Raw genomic sequence first — 19,023 nt, 5'->3', positions numbered from 1 at the left:
TCTCTTGCCCATTACCTTAAATCTGTGCCCTCTTGTTCTCGATCCTTCCACCAATGGGAAGAGTTTTTCCCATCTACCCTGTCCAGACCCCTCATGATTTTGAACACCTCTATCAAATCTCCTCTCAACCTTCTCTTCTCCAAAGAAAACAGTCCCAATTTCTCCAACCTATGCACATAACTGAAGTTCCTCATCCCTGGAACCATTCTCATGACTCTTTCCTGCACTCTCTTTAATGCCATAACATCTTTTCTAAAGTGTGGTGCCCAGAACTAGACACAATACTCCAGTTGAGGCTGAACCAGTGTTCAATATATGTTTAACAGTTTCCTTGCTTTTGTACTCTATGCCCCCTATTAATGAAGCCTAAAATGTTGTATGCTCTATAAATCGCGCTTTCAGCCTGTCCTTCAATGATTTTTGCACATATACACCCAGGTCCCTCTGCTCCTGCACCTCCTTTAGAATTGCACCCTTTATTTTATATTGTCTCTCCAAGTTCTTCCTAACAAAATGAATCACTTCACTGCATTAAATTTCATCTGCCAGTTGTCCACCCATTCCACCACCCTGTCTCTTGTCCTTTTGAAGTTCTACACAATCCTCCTCACAGTTCACAATATTTCAAGTTTTGTATCATAGAGAGATACAGCAGTGAAACAGGCCCTTCAGCCCACTAAGTCTGTGCTGACCAACAACCACCCATTTATACTAATCCTACATTAATCCCCATATTCCCTACCACATCCCCACCATTCTCCTAACACCTACCTACAACTTAGGGGCAATTTACAATGACCAATTTACCTATCAACCTTCAAGTCTTTGGCTGTGGGAGGAAACCGGAGCACCCAGCAGAAATCCACATGGTCACAGGGAGAACTTGCAAACTCCGCACAGGCAGTACCTAGAACTGAACCCCGGTCGCTGGAGCTGTGAAGCTGCAGTGCTAACCACTGCACCACTGTACCGCTGTGGTACCCCATCAGTAAATCTTGAAATTGTGCCCTGTACACCAAGGTCTAGCTCATTAATATATATCAGGAATTCTGCTTCTAAAGAATTTTCTGCTATTTATTTAAATGTATTTAAAATACGAACTTCAGAACACAGGAAGTATTTCGCAATAGTTCATAGTGCACCAGATATTGCCTCTGCCAACACACCAGTTAGAATGTTGTTTAAACTGGCTCTAAATGAGTCTGCCCAAAACTTCCCAATACTAGCACCAAAGCTTCTTTAATAAGTATATTTCAAGTCCTTTGCAATATACGACTGATTTTAGGTATGACAATTTTTTTACAACAGTTTGTATTATCATAAAAAGAAAATGAAACTTACCAGTTCCTTGTAGCGTGGGTGAATTCCTTGCGGATCCTGTGCTACTTCTGGATCCATAGTTCTCTAATAATTCAGAAAATTCTCTCCTGTTCAAAATGAAAAGAGATTCTGATGATCAGGGGTACAATACATAGGGATGTGAAAAATTGGATAGATTTACATCCTCTACTTCAATTGTGGTGTTAACTGGTGATCAGTGGTGGTATTCTTGCCTCAGAGTCAGACAGTTGCAGGTTCAAATCCCACTCCAGGCACTCGACCACAAAATCTAGGTTGCCACTTTTGGAGGAGATGTTAAACTGAGGCTCCATCTACCCTCTCAGGTGGATGTAATAAAAGATCCCCCAGCACTACTTTGAAAAAGAGCTGGGGAATTCTCCCGTGTCCTGCCCAATATATATCCTTCAACCAACATCACTAAAATAGATCATCTGGCCTTTTATCTCTGCTGTTTGTGGGACTTTGCTGTGTGCAAATTGGCTGCCATGTTTCCTATATTACAACTGTGACTACACTTCAAAGCACTTTATTGGCTGTAAAGAGCTTTGGGATGCGCTGAGGTTGTGAAAGGCGCTATATAAATACAAGTGTTTCCATGTTCAGAATTACACCCGATGTCTTGATTTGTAGGTGAATTTGAATCCTGTAACGTTGTCGCCACTTTAGATTGACTTTCATGAATTTTAAAATCTTCTTTCAGCTTTTCATTCTTCTCAATCAAAGAGATTAACAGTTCATTGAATTTTGATGGCACCTTGTTGATGTTTTAAGGTCCCATCACAATACAAGTAGTGTTAACCTGGTGGGTTCAAAACAACGATTGCAGTGCTGAGAACAGGGATAAAAAACAGAAAATGTTGTAAATACACAGCAGGTTCATTTGCCTGAATAGTCTACACCTGAGAGGTTAAACAAATCTTTTTACAATTCTCTTTACAAGTGCTGATTGCCCTGTATTTCCAGTATTTTCTGTTAGACTGTTAATTCCGATGGAGAGACGCAAAATCTGATCTAATCACTAAAATTTGGATTTGTGGAAACCATAACAAAGCATTAAGCTCACTAGGAGCACAATTAATAGTACAAAAAATGAAAACGTTAGATTGTTTGACTTTCCATGATGCTTTGCACAGTAAAGTGTTCCTGAATTTGGTTATATGTCACTCACTTTCAGAACCTATGGCCAGAATTTCACATTGTGATGGTGGCCCCACCCACCAGCTGAAAAATCAGGGACGAGCCTGCCTCCACTAGGCCTGGAAGCCACACTGATATTTTCTGGCAGAAAGTCCTGCCTCCAAGAGCTGCCAGCCAATCAGAGGGCCGACAGCTCTTCCGTCCCAGCAGCGCCACTGGGAAGTGGGGCCACTGCTGGGACTGCACCCAGCGAGAGGAGCAACAATGGATGTCAGCCTCATAGCAGGTAAGTGGGGATCGGGCCTTGCTGACGCCAACTGGCTAGGCCCCAGCAGTGGGGGCGGGGGGGAGGTCGGAGAGCAGGGCGGGGGGCGGTTTTAGCGGGGGTGGCCATGCTGCGGGGAACCCTCCATGGGGCATAGAGTGTCTGATCAAGAGGTCCTCCTCCCACCCTGCAGCCCCCACAGAGGCCACCAGGTACTACTGGGCAGCCTCCTCAGGTGCTGAAGCGCCCATCTGTAAAGTACCAGTGACGGCAGGAGGAGGTCCTTAAGTGGCAATTAATTTGCTACTTAGAGGCCTCAATTGGCCTGAGGCGGGCCTTTTGCCACCTGCCCCACTGCTGGTGAAATAGCAGCGGGAGTGAGTAGGCAACAGGCATAGCATCCCCACCTCCCACACGATTTTACACCATCCCCCCGCCCGCTCCCAGGATGAGGAGGGAGGGGCCGTTAAATTCCAGCCTATATCTTATCAATTTCACAGGTTGACAATGAGGCAACAACAGCCTGCTCTTATATAGCTCCTTTAACACAGTAATACACCCCAAGGCACTTCATAGGAGCCTTATCGGAAAAAAAATTGACAGTGAGCCACAGACCGAGTTATTAGGACAGATGACCAAAAGTTTGGTTAAAGAGGCAAGTTTTAAGGAGCATCTTAAAGGAGGAGAGAGAAGAAAAAGGCAAAGAGGGCTAGACAGGGAATTACAGAGCTTAAGGTCTAGGCAGCTGAAAGCACGGCCACCCAACGATGGAGAAATTAAATCAGGGATTCGCAAGATGCCAGAATTGGAGGAGTGCAGATGTTTCAAAGGCTTGTAGGCTGGACAAGGTTACAGAGATGGGAAGGGCGAAACTATGGACGGATTTGAAAACAAATATGAGAATTTTAAAATTGAGATGTTGCCGGATTGGGAGCCAATATAGGACAGCCGAGCACAGGGGTAACAAGCAACTGAACTTTGTTTGAGTAAAGATACAGGCAACAGGAGTTTTGGATGAGCACAAGTTTATGTATGGGTGGACAATGGATGCCGAAAATCTCTCATATCTGATTTAGAATAGGACACCATAATGGTAGCTGCCTTGATCCAATCTTAAATCTTGTTTCTAACCTACAAACAAATGTTCAGTTTGTGTAAATTTTTGGAGAGAATAGCACTGTACAGCTGAATTATTTAAATTAATCTGATCCTGACCTTGAAAGAGCCAGGAAAAATTGAGGTTCTCTATTGATCCTTAAAGATTCCAGTCTTTGTTTTTGTACACCAATGCTGTGCAAACAAAAATTGAAGAGATTTTTGTCTTTTCATAAGTTGAGAAATTTATCTGCACCATTTTTAAAATGCCTTCTATTTTTAAACTTCATCCAATAATGCTTTTGTAAAATAATGGTCGCAGTGATTGAGGGTCTGTGGGTTATCATAACTATAGCAATAGAAACACATTAATGCTTCTGGGCAGTGTCAAACTGGATTTAGCATGATCCTTATCTCATACAATGTGATTTCCAAATAAGAGGTGAATGAGTGCATTTGTCCAGCAACATTTCAAAATGTATGTATAAATAAAGCCAATTACATATGTAAGATGGGCAAGTTGGCTAATGATGATTGGGAAAAGATATTAAAAGGTGTGAAGGTTAGTAAGCAGTGGCAAACATTTAAAGAAATAATTCAAAATTCTCAATGAAAATACACTCAGAAACAAAATTGCTCAAAATTTCCCCAGGAAAAGTGATCCATCTGTGGCTTACTAAGGAAGCTAAAAATAGTATCAGATTAAAAGAAGAAGCTTATAATGTTGCAAAGAATAGTAGTAAGCCTAAGGATTGGGAGAGTTTTAGAAACCAGCAAAGGGTGACCAAAACTAGATAAAAAGGGAAAAAATGAGAGTAAACTAGTAAGAAATATTAAAACAGATTGCAAGCACTTCAAGAAGTATGTAAAAGGAATGTAGTAAAAGTAAACATTGGTCCCTTAGAGGCTGAGACAGGAGAAATTATAATGGACAGCACAGTGGTGCAGTGGTTAGCACCGCAGCCTTGCAGCTCCAGCGACCCGGGTTTGGTTCTGGGTGCTGCCTGTGTGGAGTTTGCAAGTTCTCCCTGTGACCGTGTGGGTTTCCGCCGGGTGCTCTGGTTTCCTCCCACAGCCAAAGACTTGCAGGTTGACAGGTAAACTGGCTATTGTAAATTGCCCCTAGTGTGAGTAGGTGGTAGGAAAATGGTGGGGAATATGGGATTAATGTAGGATTAGTATAAATGGGTGGTTGTTTGTCAGCGCAGACTCGGTGGGCTGAAGAGCCTGTTTCAATGCTGTATCTCTCTATAATGGGGAATAGGGAAATGGCAGAGATGTTAAACACATATTTTATATCTGTCTTTACAGTCAAACACACAAAAAGCATACCAAAAGAAGTGGGGAACCAGGGGGCTAATGAGAGTGAGGAACTTGAAGTCAATATCAGTCGAGAAAAAGTACTGGAGAAACTAATGGGACTAACCCCGACAAATTCCCTGGACTCAAGAACCTACTTCCTAGGGTTCTAAAAGAATTGACTACAGAGATAGTGGATGCTTTGGTTGTGATCTTTCAAAATTCCTTAGATTCTAGACCGGTTCCAGTGGATTGAAAGGTTGCAAATGTAATACCGCTATTCAAGAAAGGAGGGAGAGAGAAAACAGGGAACTGCAGGTCAGTTAGCCTCACATCAGTTGTTGGGAAAATGCTGGAATCCGTTTTAAGGAGGTGTTAACAAGGCACAGAAAATCATAGTCTAATGAGGCAGAATCAACATGGTTTTATAAAAGGGAAATTGTGTTTGACAAATTTATGAATGTTTTTAAGGATGTAACTAGCAGGTTAGGTGAAGGGGGACCAGCGAATGTAGCATATTTCGTTCTCAAAAAGGCATTCAACAAAGTGCCACATAAAAGGTTATTATACAAAATAAGGGCTCATGGAGTTGGGGATAATATATTAGGAAGGATGGAGGATTTGGTTAACAGACAGGAAGCAGAGAGTAGTGAAAAACAGAACATTTTCAAATTGGGAGGTCGTGGCTAGTGCAGTCCTGCAAAGATCAGTACTGGGGCTTCGGCTATTGACAATCTATATTTATAACTTAGATGAAGAGACTGAGAGTAATACATCTAAGTTTGCTGATGATACAAAGTTAGGTGAGACAGCAAGATGTTAGGAGGACACCAAAAGGCTGCAAACGGATGTGAACGGGTTAAGTGAGTGGGCTGTAAGGTGGCAGATAGAGTATAATGTGGGGAAATGTGTGGTTGTTCACGTTGGTAGAAAGAATAGAAAATCAGTACATTTTTAAATGTTGATGTTCAGAGAGATTTGGGTGTACTTGTACAAGAAATGCAGAAAGTTAGTATACAGGTACAGCAGGCAATTAGGAAGACAAATGGAATGTTTGCCTTTATTACAAGGGGTCTCATAATTTTTATCTTCTGTTTCCCGCCCAGCAGCCAGGATAGCTGAATGACAGGCAGTAAAACCAGTGGGTGGAGGCAGCAGCCTGGAACCCTCGGGGCCAATCAGGGAGGAATGTGGGGAAAAGGCAGAGATCGGGGACAGGGCGAGAAAGAGAGAGAGACAAAGAGAAACCATTGAGAGAGTCGGTGGGGCGGGGGGAGAGAGCTGTGAGAGAGCAGCATGGGAGGATTGGTGGGGGGGGGGGGGGGAGTGGGTGTAAGGCCAGACATTGGTATTGGAGGGATGATCTATAATGATGGTGTGGGGAGCAACAGGCTGTGATTGGCAGAGTGGAGGCTGAAGGCTTCCTTGAGGGGCTGGGGGAGCACTCCTACTCCTCCTGGCCCACAAGGAGTGCTGGAAAAGGCATTTCCTTCTTGAGCCAGTCTTCCTTTTACTGCCGAAATTCACGAGCCCATAGGAACCCACACGGCAACTGCTGAATTCAAATCAGCCTCCCAATTGCACTGTGGGAGCCTGATTTGAAATATGTTAATGAAGTGTCAAACTTCCCCACACCACAAAACCTGTCAGAGTAAAAATGGCAGCAGGCGTATGTGTGGCAGGGTTGGGGTCATTTTCCCTGTTTTGTCATTTTTAATCACACACCACCCGCCCCCCGCCAACCTTCTCCCACCATCGTTGAGGGACTAATAATCGAGGTCAATGAGTATGAGTAGGCTATTCAAATAGAGTAGGCATCGTAGCTGAGCCTATTCCTATCCTCACCCAATCTCTAAGTAGGCATACTGTCCAGGTAGTGGTCAATGAATAGCAATAAGGCAGGGAAACTCCAGCTGATAGGCCAGGGAGGGGGCAAAGTCCAATTGCATGTCTCACTGCCACCTCAACTCAGGTCAAATGACTCAGCACATACACTTTGTTTGAACCTGTGAACTCCCTTGGCTGTGCTTCTTAACCATTGAACACTATTACTGTCTGAGCAATCAGGGAAAGATCTGTTCCAATGTAGGAAATGCGGCAGCTAATTAGTGCACAGCAAGGTCCCACAAACAGCAATGTGATAATGATAACCTGTTTAGTGATTTTAGCCGAGGGATAAATATTAGACAGGACAGCAGGGAGGATTCTCCTGCTCTTCTTTGAAATAGTGCAGTGGGATTGTTTACGTCCAGCTGAAAGAGCAGAAGGGATCTCGGTTTAACGTCTCATTTAACAGCTCGTCTGGACTACGACGTCTCTGACAGTGAAGAGTATTCTTTTGAGAGCATATCTGTTTCTTGCTAATCTGGGCTCCATGTTCTGATCAATATTTATCCCTCAACCATTATTCCATTGTGGGAGCTTGCTGTGTGCAAATTGGTTGCCCTGGTTTGCTACATTTCCTACGTTGGCTAGAAAATGCTTTGAAACATCCTGGGGTTATGAAAGGTGCTATATAAATGCAAATTTTTCTTTATTGTAGTATTCTTTTTACTCCTTAGCTTAAACCACATAGACTATTGTATTTGTATATATATTTAGGGATTTTATTTTAAACTAGAATTTACTAGATGAAAGCGGCATGAAGCCATAGGTCAGACCCTGCTCTGGTAATCCCAGCACCTGGCCATCCACCCAGTTGCAGACTTGACTAAACAGACCAGCCCAACACGTCTGTCTGTTGTGCACTGGGTCAGCAACATAGATAAAAATCTATTTGGTTCTATCCTGATGATGCACTTGTTCTGCAGTTCCATTCTACTGAATATTTAACCCTCTGAGCACCGATTTAATCAGTAATTGTGGAAAGAGGACCGGACATGAAATTCCTTCCACCAAAACTTTTAGGTGTCAGCTGTAGCTCAGTTGATAGTGTGCCCATTTTTGAGTCGAGGAGGTTGTGGGTTCAAGTCCATACAAGAGACTTGAGCACAGAAATCTAGGCAGACACTCCAGTGCAGTACTGAGGGAGTGCTTCATTGTCAGAGATATGGATGAGATGTTAAACTGAGGTCCTATGTGCTCTCTCAGGTAGATGCAAAAGAACTCACAGCACTATTTGCAGGGGAGTTCTCCATGGCATCCTGTGCAATATTTATCCCTCAACTACAATCAGAAAAACAGATTATCTGGTCATTATCTCATGCTGTTTGTGGGAGCTTGCTGTGCTCAAATTTGCTGCTAAACAAAGAACAGTACAGCACAGGAACAGGCCATTCGGCCCTCCAAACCTGCGCCGATCTTGATGCCTGTCTAAACTAAAACCTTCTGCACTTCCGGGGACCGTATCCCTCTATTCCCATCCTATTCATGTATTTGTCAAGATGCCTCTTAAACGTCGCTATCGTACCTGCTTCCACCACCTCCCCCGGCAGCAATATTTCCTACAACAGTGACTACGCTTCAAAAGTACAATAGTTTATATCAACAAACTCCATAGAATGTGTGTGGTGTGAACTTTGAGCATGGATGTAGTTAAAGTAGAAAGAAAGGAGACAATGGCCCAGAAATTGGTTTATATCTGATTTTGGGCTCAAAGTGGGCAGTGCACTGTGCTGAAACTGATGTGCAAGAGAGGACGACTCAAAATTGGTCATCTTGCATCATCAGGACATGAGGGGTGTGCTGGGGTGCCAGATGCCCCCAAAGAGGCAGTGCAGGGGACAAAATCCTTGCAGTTCAAGTTCTCTTACCTGCCCTGCTCATCCCTTGCTATCATCAGTCGCATGTTATTGGATGAAGAGGCTGCTCGAAGGATTTCCACTGCACTAAAAGTAAGAAAGAGAGTGGGTATTAATAAATCCAGGCACATTACAACAGTGACTACACCTCCAAAGCACTTCATTGGCTGTAAAGTGCTCTGCAATGCCCCAAGATTGTGAAAGATGCTATATAAATACAAGTCTTAGTAGGCTGATAAGCAACCAAAAAAATGGCCTAAACCTATAGATTATGCAGTCTTCATGCTGGCAGTGGACCAAATGCATGCTTATTGGTGATGAACACCTGCAGGCAGTGACCATGGAGGATAAGGCTTGCTGCAGGCAACAATTACATGGGAATAATTGGACCATAGTGACAGGGTTTACGCAGAGTTCATTGCAGTAAAAGAGCTATCGTTACAACTGAAGGACTTAAACTGATGAACCTGCATTTCATAAGGAACAGGAATAAGAATTAGCAAAGAAACTTTCAATAAATAATCACAGGAAGCGTTAATTTTAAAGTAGTCATTTTCTGTGGAGCAACATAAGACTTTCTAAGAAACATAGTTTAAGTAATAAGCAGACAAAATATATAAAACTATTAGAATCATTTCCTTAATAAATGGAATAAATGAGAGTTTATAATCAGGAAGTGTAACAAGGCTAAGTGAGCAGTCCTCCGTTCAGTCACATTTGAATCCTCCAATTATTTCCAAATTAAATTCCATCCCTTCTAAATGTATATCTTCCCATGGAGACTAAATTGGTGCTTGGCTGGCCTGATCCAGTTCTAATATTGAATTACCTCCACAGTCATGTTAACAATGTAAAACTGGCCCTGTTCACATAAAGTTAATACTGTTGACTTCTTTAGAGCTCCAAGACCAGAGCTTAGAGCACTGGGAATGCAAATTTTAAGGAATAAAAAGTCATGGGCAGTGCAGGGCCAAAGTCTCAATAAGCATCTCCAGCACATATCGGGTCGCCAACTCTGGTTGGACGTATTCCTTTCATCACATGACCTCTGGCCTCCAACGGCCCCAAACGTCCATCACGGATTGCCCAACATGTCTATCCTCACGGTGTCCCATCTCCCAACATTAATAGGAAAGTGAACAGAGTTCATTGCCCAATTGAATGGTTCTTAACTGTCAGTCAAAGAGCATTTTGTCCCTCGCATCTCCAAAAGTTTTGTAACTCAAACAATTCCCCTATGTTTTCTCTTCAAAGTTACTCACAGCAGTGTCCTGGAGATTAATCATTAATTCCCGGAAACTCCAGGACATTCTTGGAGAGTTGGCAAACCTAAGCTCACAAAGCTCGGTGCCAGGAGTGCTAAAGTTAAAATTGACTTCCTGACTTGAATGGGCCTGTTCCTTGAAAACAATCAAGGTGATGGAATTAAGCAATCACTCTGTGTGATCATGGCCCACATAGATGTCTATTTTAAAAGCTCCTTTTACATTTTGGCAAGTGAAACTGACAGATCCAGCAGCAGATTGTATGACCTGCAAAAGAAAAATGATCCTCTGTGTCTGCTGGATGAAGGTAATTTGAGCCTTTTATATTTCTAAAAGCCTGAGTTGAGGGAATCATATAGCAAAGTGTTTACAGTTTGGTCGTGTAGGGGGAAGGAACCAGAGTCATAGAGAGATACAGCACTGAAACAGGCCCTTCAGCCCACTGAGTCTGTGCCGACCATTAACCACCCATTTATACTAATCCTACATTAATCCCATATTCCCTATCACATCCCCACAATTTTCCTACCACCTACCTACACTGGGGGCAATTTACCTATCAACCTGCAAGTCTTTGGCTGTGGGAGGAAACCAGAGCACCCGGCAGAAACCCACATGGTCACAGGGAGAACCTGCAAACTCTGCACCTCAGAACTGAACCCAGGTCACTGGAGCTGTGAGGTTGCAATGCTAACCACTGCTAACCAGAGCTATCCAGAGCCTGATTTATTTTATTTATTTAGAGATACAGCACTGAAACAGGCCCTTCAGCCCACCGAGTCTGTGCCGACCATCAACCACCCATTTACACTAATCCTACATTAATCCCATATTCCTACCACATCCCCACCTTCCCTCAATTCCCCTACCACCTACCTATACTAGGGGCAATTTATAATGGCCAATTTACCCATCAACCTGCAAGTCTTTGGCTGTGGGAGGAAACTGGAGCACCTGGCGAAAACCCACATGGTCACAGGGAGAACTTGCAAACTCCACACAGGCAGTACCCAGAATTGAACCCAGGTTGCTGGAGCTGTGAGGCTGCGGTGCTAACCACTGCGCCACTGTGTGGATTTAAATTGCAGGCCACTGGCAAAGTATGTCTCCACCATCTTTGTTTTTAAATTTTAGTTTCAAAATACTAATTTAAAAAATCTTAATTGATAATATTACAGCTTTGACATGGCTTCTACCAGCCAGTCGGGAACTGGGTGGACTATCTATATATAAAGAACCAGATGGATATAAAAGTTTCATATCTGAAAAACTGCAGCCAGCCATTTAATAGCCAGAATCTATAACAGGCCCGTTAATGAGAGGTGCATGACCGAGACAGTCCCTTTCATACCATAAGGTACCTACCGTACCTTTCATTTGTCACTCCCACCAGACTGTCACCATTAACCTCAAGAATCTGATCTCCGGGTTGCAGGCGACCTATAAATTAAGAAAAATATTTCACTTTGAGTTTGAATAAATGAATAAAACGTGATAATTGGAAAGCACTATAACCCTGGTATATTGGCGACTGGGGGAAGCTCATTATCGGAAACATTTATAAAGTGAATGAAAAAAAATTATTAAAAGATTGGGTAAATGATGACGCGAGTTTTCTGATCTTTGAACTATGACGAGGGGCGTTTGTGGGGGTGGGGGGTGGGTGGTGGAAGAGAACTAAAACTACTGCTGAACCTGTAGATTTAGATATCTGGAGTCCTGCTCTAAAAAGGTTACTGGATGAGCATTACACTCACTTGGAGACACTAAGGACCGTCCTGGACGACCTGAGACAAGTGACAGGGGTCATGGTGAGGACAAATGCCATCCTCAGTTCCAATATCTGAGAAGGATTTGGCACAATGCAGCTCTACCCAGAACAGGTGATGGCACCAGAAAGATCTGCACCCGTTTCCTCTGACAGCTGCCTCCACACTTGTTAGTACAACCTTACTGAGACGTAGGCTTTGGGGACCCGTTTGGAGAGAATGATGGAAAGTGGTTTCTGAAAGCTTTGGGCAAGATCTAATCAGTACCATCAGACCTCCCACTGATCACAGGTAATTAACTGCCCGCCATCGGGGATGCCATCTCCTTAAAGGGTCAAAATCCCATCTTAAGAGCTGCCGGCTAATCAGACGGCCGGCAGCTCAGCAAGTCCCAAAGTGCCACGGGGAGTGGTGGCCACTGCTGGTACTGCAGGAGCCTGGAGCAATGAAGATGGTGGTGGCCCTGGGACCAAGGTAAGTGGTATCGGGGTTGTCTGGGACAGTTAGGCGGGCCCCGACGAGGGGGGGGGTGGTTGGTGAGAGTGAGTGGGGATGGGGGGGGTGGATGTTGGTATTGCCACAAGGTCGGCCATAGCTGCGGGAGGTGCCCACTGTCGGCCATGGATTGCCCCTAGAGGAGGGAACTGTCTCCTAGGCTGCTAGGAGGCTGCCAGGCCTCACCGGGCGGTGCCTCCACATGGTGATGGGTCCCCCTGACATTGGCTAAATGCCAGCGGAGGCAGGAGGCAGCCCTTAATGGGCCAACTCAAGTGGCTTAATTGGCCTCGCAGCAGAGTTCTCGTCCAACGCAGTGCCTGCCGTGGACAGAACGGCATGGTGGGCAGAACAACATTTGGCAAGCCACCCAACTTCATCCCACAGCCCACAGTGTTTCCACTTGTCGGACAGAGCAAAACTAGAAGCCAATAATATAAGATGGCCACCAAGAAATCAAATAGGGAATTCAGAAGAAACCTCTTTATCCGGAGAGTGGTGAGAATATGGAGCTCGCTACCACAGGGAGTGGTTACAATGAAGAGCATTAATGCATTTAAGGAGAGGCTAAATGAACAGATGAGGGAAAAGGAAATAGAGGGTTATGCTGAGTTAGATGAGGTAGGATGGGACGAGGCTCTAATAAAACACTGGTAAGGACTAATTGAGCCAAAGTTTGCTGTTTAATTCTATGTAATCACAGCACAGCCAAGCACATCAGGTATCCTTGGCTGTCAGGTATCAGCTCAGTGGAACATAAGGATTGGATTAAGAACAGAGAGGCACGAGGGGTAGGTACAGTGGTAATAAGCCCCTGATGCAAATATATATCTGTACAGATACTAAGTCTAGTGGTCAGAAGTTAGTCTTTTCTTTGCTTTTTGTCTTGGAGAGGATGTTTGAAATTCAGTTTTCAACAGGTGACTGAGTTCTTTCTATGTCTTTTCACTTTTGGCGTAGCCTTCTCCCACATACCTGTGTCATTTCCTCTTTCTCCTTAGGACAATATATCTGGAAATGCATATAGAGAACCTCATGGTAAGGGATCCATGTCAGAATTGCAGTCAGATTGGTTCAGCCTAAGAGAGTGGTTAGGGAGGAGGATAGAATCGGTGGCAAGCCTACGGAATTTGTGGCATGGGCCAAAGAGGATGGATTTGGCCTCAGCTGAAGTATTGTGTCCAGTTCTGGGCAAGACACTTGAGGAAGGATGTGAAGGCATTGGAGAGGGTGCAGAAAAGATTTACAAGAATGATTCTGGGGATGAGAAATTTTAGCTACAAGGATAGATTGGAGAAGCTGCGGTTGTTCTCGTTAGAGAAGTTTGAGAGAAGATTTGTTAGACGTGTTCAAAATCATGAGCAGTCTGGACAGAGTAGATAAAGAGAAATAGCTCCCATTGGTGGAAGGGTCCAGAATCAGTGGACATCAGTTTAAGGTGATTGGCAAAAAAAGCAACAGCGACAGGGGGAAAACATTTTTACGCAGAGAGTGGTTAGGATCTGGAAAGCACTGCCTGAGAGTGTGATGGAGGCAGATTCAATCAAGGCCTTCAAAAGAGAATTGGATAATTATCTGAAGAGAAAAAATTTGTAGGGCTATGGGGAAAAGACAGGGGAGTGGGATTAGCTGAGTAGCTCTTACAGAGAGCTGGCATGGACATGACAGACCAAATGGCCTCCTCCTGTGCTGTAGCCATTCTGTGATTCTAGGATCCTATGGTCTTCCCAATACTGAGCTGAAGGAAATTGCAGATCATCCAAAAATGATGTTGACAAGCAATTTGACAACACAACATAAGAACATGCAAATATAACTTACAAATTTCAGGTCCGTACTAGATATTGTCTTAGGTTCAGCAACACCTTGCATCCTCCTCCCTAGCCAGTCTCTGGGTTAACCAGAATGTTCACAACCTCAGAGTTCCTTTTGGCCCTGAGCTGATTTTCTGACGTGTATAAACTCCATCACAGAGACGACATACTTTCATCCCTGTAACATCCCCGACCTTGCCCCTGTCTCAGCCCATTTGCCACTGAAGCCGCCATGTGTGTGTTTTTCACTTCCAGACTAGGCTATTCCAGTACTCTCTTGGCCAGCCTCCCATCCGTCACACATCATGAACATACAAAACTTGGCTGTTTGTATCCTATCCCGCACCAGATCCCACAAACGCACCAGTTCCCAATTATCCACTCTTCTCTTCATGTAGGATCCCAGTCCCCCAATACCTCACCCTTAAAACTCCCAACTTTGTGTTTAAATCCCTTTGTAAGCTCACCCCCTCCCTCTCTCTATAACCCTTTTCAATCCGATCACCCCTCCCCCCACCAGCTCTCCGCACACCACCTCCCCTCCCCCCCCCCCCACCCTACTGTGTTCCTCTGACTCTGGCTTCTTGTGAATTCCCCCTCCTTTTGTCTCAAATTCTGTGTCCCCCCATGTTTTCAGCCATCCAGGCCCCAAGCTCTAGAATCCCATTGTTAAATTTCTCTCCTCCTTAACGACCACTTCTTTGATCAAGCTAATGGACACACCTCCGAATATCTGCTTCTTTGGCTCAGTGTCCAATTTTTGATCATGCCTCAGAATGTTTTACTACATTAAAGATGTTATGTAAAAGCAAGTTGCTGCTTTATTGTAAGGGAGCATGAAATAATTGATCTGACTATTGTCAGACTTCTGGTGGTACGGTAGATGTACGTTAGATGAATAACAACTATTGTCGGTGAAATGGTCACTCACCATCAACTGAAGCAAGACCACCAGGCAGGATCCTCTTCACATACACACCATACTCCTCTCCAGTCAGCTCCTTAACTCCTCCAATCACCTTAATTCCTGCAATAACATTTTATTCACACTAAAACTGTCAATTTTGTGATTTCTGCAGTGCACACATCGTTAAATGTGCTTATATCCAAGTTGCAACATTTGAACTGTTTTTAAAATATCTTTCATTGTATTTTTGTTGTAAAAACATGTTGTATTTGGGATTGTGGATGGAATCTAACTTTAAAGGATTTCTATCATTAGTGCAGGCCCAGTACAGATAGAAAACCGAGGTGAACTGTGACATTAATTAATTTATTAATTAATTGAGTTTATTAATTAATTGAATTTAAATTCCACCAGCTGCCATGGTGGGATTTGAACTCATGTCCCCAGGACATTAGCCTGGACCTCTGGATTACTAGTCCAGTGACATTACCACTACACCACCGCCTCCCCTGTCAATATGCAAAAGATGAAAACTCAGGGGTGCCTCAACAATGAAGTAAATATTACTAATGACTAGAAGGACTTGGGCAGAAGATAGAAAAAGTTACATCACTTCAGAAAAAGCATAAGGGAATATCACAGGATATAGCACCAGCCACAGATCCACATAAGTAAAGATTATATATCAGAATGCATTGTATTGACTGAGAAATGTAGCAATAGATGCAGTAGAAGTAAAAATAGCAGAGATGTGCAGATTATGAGCTGCATTTTATCAGCCCCTTGATTCCATGGGTCGCGGTGGGGAGGCCCCTAAAATGCTAGCGGGAGCGGCCCGCCTCAACCCACGACACCGAGAAGGCCCCATCGGATATTAGTGGCGGCAGCGAGGCCTTTATTACCATATTAAAATTAGGATAATTAACATTCAGATGAACTTACCTGCCGACAGTGGCCTTCCCATGCCGATTTTACTGCTAACTGGATGCAACTCGCACACCTTTGGAACTCCATTGGAGTTCTGAGGCGCGACACTGGTGGGGAGGGGGAGGAATAACATTATCAGGGCGGGGGGGGTGGGGGGGGGGGAGTGGGGAAAACACTTATTATTAGTTGCAGGAATGGTGGGAAGGGGTTGAGGGTCAAAGAGAACAAATTTGGGGGGGGCAAAGTTCGGGATATCAATAAAAGCTTTTTCTGAGGGGGGGAAGAGGGAAATTTATATATGGGTTACCCATTGGGGGGTGGGAGACGGGATTTCAAGTTGAATTAAAATGTTATTTTTATTTCCCAGAGACCGGGCCCTTTAAAAATGTAAAAGTCATTGAAGGGCTTAAAGCTCTTTAGAAATGGCGCCAGCACCTGTGCGGTGGCGTCGGATGCCATTGCCGGGGACGCAGTGACTGCCCCCTGGACATCATTGGGGGCGGTCACTCTGGTCCCTCCATTAAAATGAGCCCCTGTGCATAATATCCCGGGAGCTTGGCGGCGGCATTTCCATGATAAAATTCAGCCCTATGTTTTACATATACATTATTATGACCAAGGCAGAAGGAGTGCACTATCTTTCTCTAGTTCCACTTCTCCACAGATCACAACATATATTTAAATATTTACCCAGTTACTGATATGGTCAATCATATACTCTGCTCTTTATCCCAGAATAAAATTCACCAACAAGGTTTCTTTAATAAACAACAAAATGATCAGTTTATTATAAAACAAGATTTATCCAGTAAAGAAGCAAAGCATTAACACACAGATTGAAATATGAAAGTTCCCTTTTTAAATACCCAACACACAGACAAACTCAAATACACACTGGTTAAAGAAAAAAAAAAGAAATTTTCTCTGCAGTGGTCTTTTCCAAAAAAAAGACAAAAAAAAAAATACTTTGGCCAAATACTTGTTAATTTTTGATGAAAAAGGATGAGATATGTTGTGTCCCAAAAATGACAAACATTCTGGCGTCCAAGTACACATAGATGGGTCACTGGGATCTTTTCTGGAGCAGTTCTTTTCAGGTGGCATTAAGAATTAATCTGGCAGGCTTTCCATGAGCATCTTAGGAGAAATGCGGCATCAAGGGTTTTAGCTCTCACACACTGGATTTGCAAGGTCTCGGAGAGATGAAGGAAAGATGAGCTGGGTGTTTCTTTTAGTAGGCTGCAAACCCATCTGCCTTCAAAACAGTCCACACCCCAATAGAACCAAAACAATATCCCAACAGCGAAACCTCCTGACCACTATAAATCTTGACATGTCACTTCTCTGCAAACATTTCCCCCAAGGCACCAAGTTTTCTGTTGTTTATTGAAATTTAAGGCATGTGACATTCAATAGAGATTTGTTTTCAAACAAGATCTCCAAGTGACCCTTGTAAAAAAACACATCCATGGAATCTTTTCAGTTTTCCAAATGAACCAATATCCATAATTCTAAAATACAAGTCCTCAAAAAAAGTTTTAAAAAATAGAAGCACTTTCATAACAATATATCATAATGGAAGAGAGAGTCCTTGCAATTCTTCCCTACAAGTTTGTACTACAATCAATTCTCAGGCACTATGGAGACAAAAAGAGGCTGAGACCATTATGCCAGATCCTGGTCAACTTAATGAGCACCAGTTGTCCTCACCCACATGTGGTAAATTCACGAGCACAGATGCATAAATGTTAGAAATATATAGGGATGTTTGGGAAGAATCACAGGGTGAGGCACCAAGCACTGGTGATGTTGATGTAGTGTCACAGAGGGGAAAAAGTACTTACACCTTCCACTACAAATCTGGCCAGTTCTGATGGATACTCTGCATTGTGTTGCTGTGCCCATTACCTTTCTTTCCTTTCCAGTATCTCTCGCTAGCTCAGTTATACATGGGATTGGTCAGGAGTGGTTAAAAACAAATTATATTCAGCACTGAAGTGGATTCATCAAGTTGGTCACACTTCAATTATTGAATAAACAGACTGTTTGAAAATAGGCATTTTCTCTCCAAACCAGAAGTCAGAGATATTAAATAATCTATGTTACAATTCCTTCCATGATTTCTGCAAGGTTAGAGCTATAAAATACTTCCTCAGTAAAACTAACAAATTATAATGCTTTTGAGAGAGTGTGAGTGAATATATTATTGTATCAGTGGGGCTCAAAGCTTTTGGTCACCTGTCCTAATATCTCCTTACATGGCTTGGTGTCAAATTTTGTTTGATAATTGCTGCTTTGAAGTGCCCTGGATCATTTTACAACATTAAAGGTGCTATTTAAATGCAAGTTGTTGTTATTGTTGGTGCATCAGCTGAAGCTATCTGGATTCAATCGAAACAAACTGACGACCTCAAATTGATCATTAGCATTTGTTTTAGACCTCCAGGTCAAGGAGTCCATTATAAAGAGACATTATAGACACAAATTATTAATGCATCTGAATGTGGTCATATCTGCATAATGGAAGTTTTACTTTACAAGCTTCAATGGTCCAATGGTGCGCCATCTAGTGTTATGGGCAACTCAGCAGAAAGATACGTAGACATTATAAATGAATGATTCTAACTCATCATCAGATGAGGAATCTATTGGTGATCAGGGACTTGATTTAGTCCTTAGTAATGATCCTTATATCATGTCAGACCTCCATTTGGGAGAACATCGGAACAACAGTGGCTACAACATAAGATTCAATTGCTCAGTGTCATGGACTTGAATTATTTTTTTCCCCCTGGATTAAAAAATGTGTATGTGCCTTTAAGACTGTTAAAAAGCAGTGCGCCTTTCAGGGAGGAGAACATTCTGGAGAGACAGTGTACCACAACTACATTTTGGTTACTGAGCAACAGCAGCAGAGAGAGGTCAAATGGGATGATGTGTCTATTTTGATTGTGTGTGGAGCTAGCAGA

General features: G+C 43.2%; 1 protein-coding gene across 2 annotated transcripts in view; it reads right to left on the bottom strand.

Annotated features, from left to right (window-relative positions):
• The window catches only part of si:dkeyp-72e1.9 (syntaxin-binding protein 4), a 108,589-nt gene that overhangs the window by 51,630 nt on the left and 37,936 nt on the right, over positions 1 to 19,023 (bottom strand). For both annotated transcript variants that reach the window (XM_068056372.1, XM_068056373.1), the window contains exons 3-6: positions 15,152 to 15,247; positions 11,513 to 11,582; positions 8,890 to 8,964; positions 1,342 to 1,427 (exon numbers count right to left, since the gene is read on the bottom strand). In XM_068056372.1, the coding sequence (XP_067912473.1) occupies positions 1,342 to 1,427; positions 8,890 to 8,964; positions 11,513 to 11,582; positions 15,152 to 15,247 (327 nt within the window). The remainder of the gene's footprint in view (positions 1 to 1,341; positions 1,428 to 8,889; positions 8,965 to 11,512; positions 11,583 to 15,151; positions 15,248 to 19,023) is intronic.

This window comes from Heterodontus francisci, chromosome 24 (genome assembly GCF_036365525.1).
Source record: "Heterodontus francisci isolate sHetFra1 chromosome 24, sHetFra1.hap1, whole genome shotgun sequence".
Taxonomy (NCBI): domain Eukaryota; kingdom Metazoa; phylum Chordata; class Chondrichthyes; order Heterodontiformes; family Heterodontidae; genus Heterodontus; species Heterodontus francisci.
Note: the sequence above shows the minus strand (reverse complement) of the source record. Positions and strands in the feature narration are given on the sequence as shown.